Genomic DNA, 7,805 nt, shown 5'->3' with positions numbered 1-7,805 from the left:
ATATGTATATATATAGGAACACCCGGTGTGTTTGGAGCACAATCTACTGACATACCAGTAGATACCGCGACATCTGCCACACACAAATGGCAGGAAGTCAAGGGTATTACAAATGGTCAACTGGCAGTGTACACCCACATCCATCACGTCCGCATCTTCATGATTTCCCATATCGTAGCGTTCTTCAGAGAAAGCTATTCACGCTACCATAAGAATCTGCATAAGCATATCTAAATATTTAAATCTCACTTTTGATGGATCGCTGGATCCGGGATGCCGGATCTCACACAGGATCAGAAAATAAAAATAGTGACAGGCAAAATCTTATCGTTCTCATTAGTGATCACTGATCAGTGAGTGTGTGAGACTGTAAGCAGTGAGACTGTACCGAGCCTCCAAGTCTTTTTGTTTTTGTTTTCTTAAAACAAAACATAACAAAAATGACTTTTGTTCTGGTTTTGTTCTTATTTTTATTTCAGGTTCACAAAACATGTCATTCGGCAATCCTTATAATTACAAAAGAGTGTACATGTTTATACTGGTATGAGCTCACTTGGTCTTCTTAGTCGGATTCTCCCATTCAGACACAATCTTTCCCAATCCGTTTTCGGTCAGACCGGCCACTTCCTTCGCTGCTCTGATACCTGAGTCATACGCTCCATCGAGTGTCTGATAGCGACCATCTAGATTAGTGTGTTCACCAGCAAAGAACAATGCATTATTAATAGGAGCGGCCAGGTTCTCCCAGTCTTCTTTAGTACTGTACAACCTGAGACCAGAATAAGCTAATTTCGTATAGGGGTCAGTGTTCCATCGACTAGCTATGTACGAAGTCGGTTCGAGGACATTCTCTTTACCATAGCGCATGATGAGTTTTTTCAGTGCCATATTTTTCAATTCTTTGTCGCTGAGTGACTCATGCCAGTAATCATCTGATGCCCAAAAGAAGCTCAAAGCGGGCTGATAAGTATCGGACTTAGCATCAGTCGAATCATGTTTTCCTTTGATCTGTAATAGACTTCCGGTCCATATCCACTCGCCCAAGAATGCATCATGGCGTGGATCGCTCTCCTGTGGCACAAGAGTCATTGTTCCGAGATCCTCTTCCCAGAAACGGGAAGGAAATTCCAGATGGAGGTTATTTAATCTGTATAGGCTAAACAGAAATGTGGAATATGTGAAGCATAGCGAACCAGCTCTCATGTTAATAGTACATGCTAAACATATGACAATAAACTGATGATAACTGTTAGATCGCCGCTGACTTCTCACTATAGCATGGATTGATTGTAAATTTATATGCTATTCTTGTTAATCTACAAACAAAAGACAACAAATGGTGTTAATATATAACAGGCAGCTGCTACCTATGTACAGCGTAAACAGCAGGCTGAATATACCTTGCTATGCCGCGGCGATTTGTCGACAGCCTTTTATTTGCAGGCAATGGTGCTACAAACTCTACGTCTCTAGCAGTTAAGATCTCTAAGGGTAAAGTGGAAATGATTGTGATTCCCGATGTAATATTCCTATCTTCGCCGCTGGTACCTTCAACGGTTATAATCGGGTTCTTCGTATCTATATAGTCAATACGGGTAACTCTGTAGTTCAGTACAAGATTAATGTCCTTCAGTAGTGCGGCAGGCACTTGTTGCATACCACCTACGATTACTCTGTCCCCCTCTTCGATTGTCCTCCAATGGTAATCATCTTTAAAGCCGAACAGCTTGAACTGCGACAGTGGCAACCCCCAGTCTCCCTCGAACACCTTGTTTAAATGTATAAATAACAGGTATGTGGTGTCTGTGTTCATTTCTGCCATTTTCACGAATGTATCATCACGCATCAAGAAGCCATTCATCACTTCATTTGTTGCCCATGCGAGAGACACATCTTGCTGCCCCTTAGCTAATCGGTCAGCTTCTAGCTTTGCTACGCATTCCCACCAGTCTTCATATGCCGCCCAGCCCAACTCCATCACTCCTTCAGTATAAGCTTCGCCGTTGGAGGCCTTCGTCCATTTCATTCGATCCTCAGGCCCGATATACGCCGAATCTCCGCCCGATTCTATTGTTTTCAGACCGAGTTTTTTTTCTGCTACCCATCTGACACTGTTGTCCACACTACCCCCGTGGATGTAGGTTCCACCTGTATCCAAGGGAAATCCAGAACCCCAGTCCTGGATAATGTGTGCACGTCCACCCACCCTATCTCTCGCTTCCACGACCACAACCTTGCACCCTCTTGTGGTCAAATCTCGGGTTGCTGCTGCACCTGCCTTTCCGGCCCCAATAATAATTACAGGGTCGATGGCACACCTCGCGGTTTTTGCAGAGGTTTCAGGAAGGGCATTGCCGAACCCTAAGAAGGCTACTATGACGCAGATAGCGGCTTGTGATAGTTTCATAGTGATTGTTGTTGATGTTGGCTTACTGCTTGCTACTTGTGTTTACGTAGGTTGCTGTATGCCAATGATGTATTTTCGAGCCCACTTTTATACTCAGAATGAGTACTTGCTAAATACTGTCTTTTCTAGTATCACCGCAATCGCATACGCGCGCTAAGTATATCTACTCTATTTTAAAATGCTATAGTGAAGACAGTCAGGACACTCGGACAGTCACAAGTTGTACATATATTTTTTAGATGTTTTTATGTTCATACAAATGTATTTATATATTTGTACATACATACGTTCAATTTTGAATTTTCAAAGGGCTATGAATTTTGAAACAGATTTGTTTTTGTTTTGCTTTTTTTTGTTTTGTTATGTTTTTTAAAACAAAAACACTTTTTGAAAGTACAGCACAAATGTACACAAATATTTAATAAAAAAAATAGCTACTGTGACTCTGTATATGTGTATTTAAAACAGCTATTGTTCAACAGTTTACTAGCTAGTATGCTGTTTCTGTTTAGTGTTTTCTGATGCAATCTAATCTTAGGTTCAAATGAAAATGAAGCGTTCATCAAATTTGTTCGGACCGTATATATGATTATATGTGTCTACTACTAGTGTCTACTTAACAGTAAACACAGAAAATTTATTACTTTCTCGTCATTTTTTTTTATGAAAGGCATTGATTGAATGATTGCACAATGTGCGCGGAGTCATGGAATACGAGTAAAACGCTTCACACACGCGCGACCGGCCACATACTTCCTCGCTTAAATATATTTGAAGAAGGCACATTTGACGTATCAGTTGAAATTTAAACACCTGCCGCACACAAAAAGCAGTGCAACTAAAGTAATAGCCGCTTGTTCTTCGAGAGTATGCTTAAATGCCTCACAATTGCTTCAGACTTCACATACATACTAATTTATGTCGTTCAAATACTAGATCATCCAGTCATCGCTGACGCTGAGATTCTTTCACATTTATCTTCCGATTTCCAACGGAAAATTGAGATTATTTGTATTTTTGACACTTTTACTTTGAAATATAAAATGGTGTTGGAAAACAAACGCCCCTCGAAATAATCATTTGTTGATACTATCGAGGGTTTCCCAGTCCGTAATAGTTGAATTTAGCGTATTCTAAACGGATCAGAAGCCCACACGCCTAAACTAAATATTGTTTCTCTTGAACAGTCTCGAGTGAACACTGTATTTAAATATTGAGCCATTTCAGACGTAATAGTATAAAGATTCTATTATCCCAAAAAAGGCCATTCGGCTATCCTTACAAAAGAGTGTACATATTGCTGGTATGAGCTCACTTGGTCTTCTTAGCCGGATTTTCCCATTCAGACACAATCTTTCCCAATTCATTCACGTTCAAACCGGCCACTTCTTTCGCTGCTCTGATATCTGAGTCATACGCTCCATCGAGTGTCTGATAGCAACCATCCAGATTAGTGTGCTCACCAGCAAAGAACAATACATTATCAATAGGGGCGGCTAGGTTCTCCCAGTATTATTTAGTGCTGTAAAACATGAGCCCGGAATAAGCTCCTTTTGTATAGGAGTCGGCGTTCCAGGCGCCAAGAGCGACTTGTGATAGTTTCAAAATGACTGTTTTTTATGTTGGCTTCTTGCTATGTGTACATTCGCAATGCCAGTATGATAATGAAACAGTCTAGAGCCCAACTTTGTACTAAAATGATGGTGAATATATACACTCTATTTGAATATTCAAGGTTGAGGTCAGTGCAGACTGTAGTCATTCGTAACGCAAGTGTTGTCAATATTTACATGCACAGTTGCCCACACCCGGACACACCGTCCATACGCCACACACGGCACAGTGCACAACTGCACACGCACTATTCTTTATATAAGTAAATAGCATTGCTAGTTTGTTATTTACTACACCATATTTGTCTTTGCCGATGTATGTAGACTGGATTTTTTCTGTTTTTGTTTTTTTTATAACTTTTTTCTTCTTTTTTAAAAACAAAATTTATGTTACGTATTTTATTTTAGTCCCTATGTTTGTTTTTAGACGGCTGTGTGCCTATGTCCTTTTGTAAATAAATATGTAGATTGTAGTATATATTTAGTGGCGGACTGGCGGGTGGCCTACATCGTGAAACTATATCATACTGTATTTTTTTTAAAACACTATTTTTTTTCAAACAGGGGTAATGTATTTTTTTTATTTAAAAAAATATAAATAATTAAATACTGTACAGTCAGACCTGGGTGAATTAGACCGATTCCACGGAGGCATATTTTCCGGACTAGTATCCAGAAGACTAGTCTAGTGGGTTTTGATTGATCAAGAGGTCCTAGCTTTGTTGGACTGTAAATTGCCTTGCAGCTTGTCTATACATATTTTATTTATTCATTCTGTGTCTAAATCTCCATAACTGCGTCGTCGCCTTCTTTACGAGGTATTCTAGGAAAAAAAAGTACGTCATTACTTACTGAGACTTACATTCTATTATTGATGTGAAAGGTTGTTCTGTTGATGATTCACCAATGTCAAGGTCTAAAGTGTCGCACTCCATTGAGCCTTCTATTATGGAACTTATAGTTTCTGTTGCTGTAGCCAATGTATCTGAGCGTCTTGCTCAATATCCATCTACTCTTGTGTTGCTTCTCGTAGCTGATCATCACGAAGGTGTTGTGTTGTCTGTGTTTCCCCAGTGTCATTCACACCTAATGACACCATTAGTTTGGTCACTTCATCGACGAATGCAGCTCAACGCTGAAACTCAGCCTTTTCCATCTTCACCCTCGTATTCACATCAATATCAGATGGGTTTTGCTTTTCAATATATAAAACACTTGAAAAAAAATACAGACCCGTGTCTAATTTTTTCTGGACTAGTATACAGGTTGACTAGTTAACCAGGTGACAAATAAACAGGTTTGACTGTATGTAAATGCATACAGTCAAACCTCTATATAAGCAGGTTCCGCTGAGGGTAAAACAATGGACATATGTAGAGGTAGACATGCCTGGGTCATATACTACCTGTGAGGTGCATAGGACAGATATGTAGCTGATTGTACCCTTCCTCTCACAATATTTCCTTTACTAATAATTTTCTCTCATAAACCTCTGTGAAGTTTTTATTCTTAAACTATATATTGTACGTGCAGCTTGTACGGCTTCTTTAACTAAATCACCCCTATAGTTCTCTCCCCATGGCTTGCTCAAGTCATATCCACTCTTTTTGATAGTGCGCACGACGACACCTTTCTCGTCGTTTGTTAGATTAACTCTCTTTGCTGGAACGGCACACACCTTTGATAACACAGTTTGTTTGTACAACTTCTTTTTATTACTATTAGACAGTCTCTTCACTATTGTATCTGCGGCTTCATTTATCCCAGACGATGCACCTTGGTTAGACGTAGATTGTGTCGTTTCATCTTCCTGCATTGCATCAGAATCAGTAGTTGTCTGATCTAACAGTGATGCTGCAGATACAGGTGGTATCTATTGGCCTGATTGGCTCGTTGTTGATGTCTTTGGTGGCTTGTGATTATCTGTAGACAAGCAGTAATTCGATCCAAACCCCTCACCAAGATGCACGCCACAAAAGGCATGCATTATTACGATCGCAACCAGTACATTTATGAGCACCTGATGTTGGTTGCGTGATCGTGCGCCCTTGCCCTTGCGCGCAACAGCGACCTAAGCTAGAAATATCCTCCATGAAGAAGAAGTAAGTCTTAGTGTACCTATGGTGTATCCCCTGTGTGTAGACTACACCTGTGTATACTTATTGTATGAAGTCTCACTGAGATTGTATCCGATTGTATCCCGTGGCCCACTCATGGTTGGATCACTAGGAAATATTGATGAGTAAAAATTTAAACTGAGAGCTTCTGATTAAGACCGTAGTTTCAGGGCCCTAAAAGGGGGCCTGCTCTCTAGGGGTCGCCCAAATGAAAGGTGGACATATATAGAGGTAGACAATTAAAGAGGTAGACATATAGGGAGGTAAAAATGACTATACGTACCTTTGTGTTTGTTTGTTTTTTTTTAAATGTGATTTTTGTCTAATTTATAAGGCTATGGATTTTTCTCTTTGTCATTTTTATAAAAAAACATTTAAAAAAAACCATTTAAAATGTTTTCAGAGGGCTATGAAAAGTCAAACCAACCATAGCTTCTCAGAAGGCTGTGAAGTTAAATATGAACCAACATTTTATTTAGGGGAAGTCCACACACTCCGATTCATCGACATGCTTTGGAATTGCTGCACTCCTGTTAGCAAACCGCATATGAATAAAATAATATATCTTAGGCTTTCCAGCGAACACTGCTACAAATGCATGTCAGCAACCGTACTGAGTTTTTCAAACTCTTCACTTTTTGTATATAGATTTAGTGGCTAATTAATGCATATCGGACTCTACCACACAAACGCACCATAATAAACAGGCACACTAACCATTATTTGATTGGCGTTGGGCTTCAACCCTTGCAATAGGACTCAGAGTACATTTATTTGCTAAAAATATAAAATAGTCAGTATTCAATCATTAGCCCGCCGATGAATCGAGAATAGCTAATTAGAAAGTCGTGAAGAGCTGTTCCAAAATGGCAGCCTTGGGAACGCAATCGAGGGCGATTAAAATTCAACTCAGTGACAACTTCCTATTAGACTTCAACACAATTTTCCCGCCGGAATGCTCGAACTCGACAAGAGTCTTCGTATTCACAAGGCGCAATTCCATCATCCATATGTTTCTTGCCCATATCGCACAGTGAATTCCAACCGAGCGTTTTCTATGCAAAGGAAGAAAAACGGAAGATAAGCCAGTACAACCCAACTCATACTGATAAGCTCAAGGCGACTAGCTTTTACTTGTCAAGAGTGTTTGAAATCATGCGGTACTATTGACGCCCTAGTACCCGCGAATGCTATTATGAAACGCCTAATTAAAACGTTCCGGATACCGTGCTGATTGCAATGAATCCCACTGGTTATTCCCTGAGTGGCTATTGAGGCTTAAGTCATTGCTCTGACATACTGTTGTATCAATATTGGTACAATATAGCTAGCAGTAGTACGCGCGACTTGGCATGTTAATATTTCACATGATGCAACAATTTGCATTTCTAAATATGTAGTTGAAGTACACATTGAAAATGCCCAATGTTCGGCTAATAATGTTCCCAAAACATGTGAAACAGCACAAATAAGAAAGTACGTGATAAAATGGTGCTGCCAAGTAGAACTCTAGAGCAGATCGTGAATAAAACGCAGGGAAGAATAGCTGTCACAAGAGGACAGTTAATATGCCGCTGTAGAAATGTATGTCGTCTCGAAATGTGCACTAATATTAACAAGTATATATATATAAATATAGATACATATATATATATATATATATATATA

The 7,805-nt window shown here is 39.6% G+C and overlaps 1 protein-coding gene across 1 annotated transcript; it reads right to left on the bottom strand.

Moving 5' to 3' along the window:
- Positions 1-549: 549 nt before the first annotated feature.
- Positions 550-2,407, bottom strand: SARC_03516 (hypothetical protein; the record flags this gene model as incomplete). Its single annotated transcript, XM_014302695.1, has 2 exons — positions 550-1,147; positions 1,401-2,407. 2 exons carry the CDS (start codon positions 2,405-2,407, stop codon positions 550-552), a joined length of 1,605 nt encoding a protein of 534 aa, XP_014158170.1.
- Positions 2,408-7,805: the final 5,398 nt, after the last annotated feature.

The sequence above is a fragment of the Sphaeroforma arctica genome (assembly GCF_001186125.1).
Source record: "Sphaeroforma arctica JP610 unplaced genomic scaffold supercont1.180, whole genome shotgun sequence".
Lineage (NCBI taxonomy): Eukaryota > Ichthyosporea > Ichthyophonida > Sphaeroforma > Sphaeroforma arctica.
This window is presented reverse-complemented; position numbering and strand designations above follow the sequence as displayed.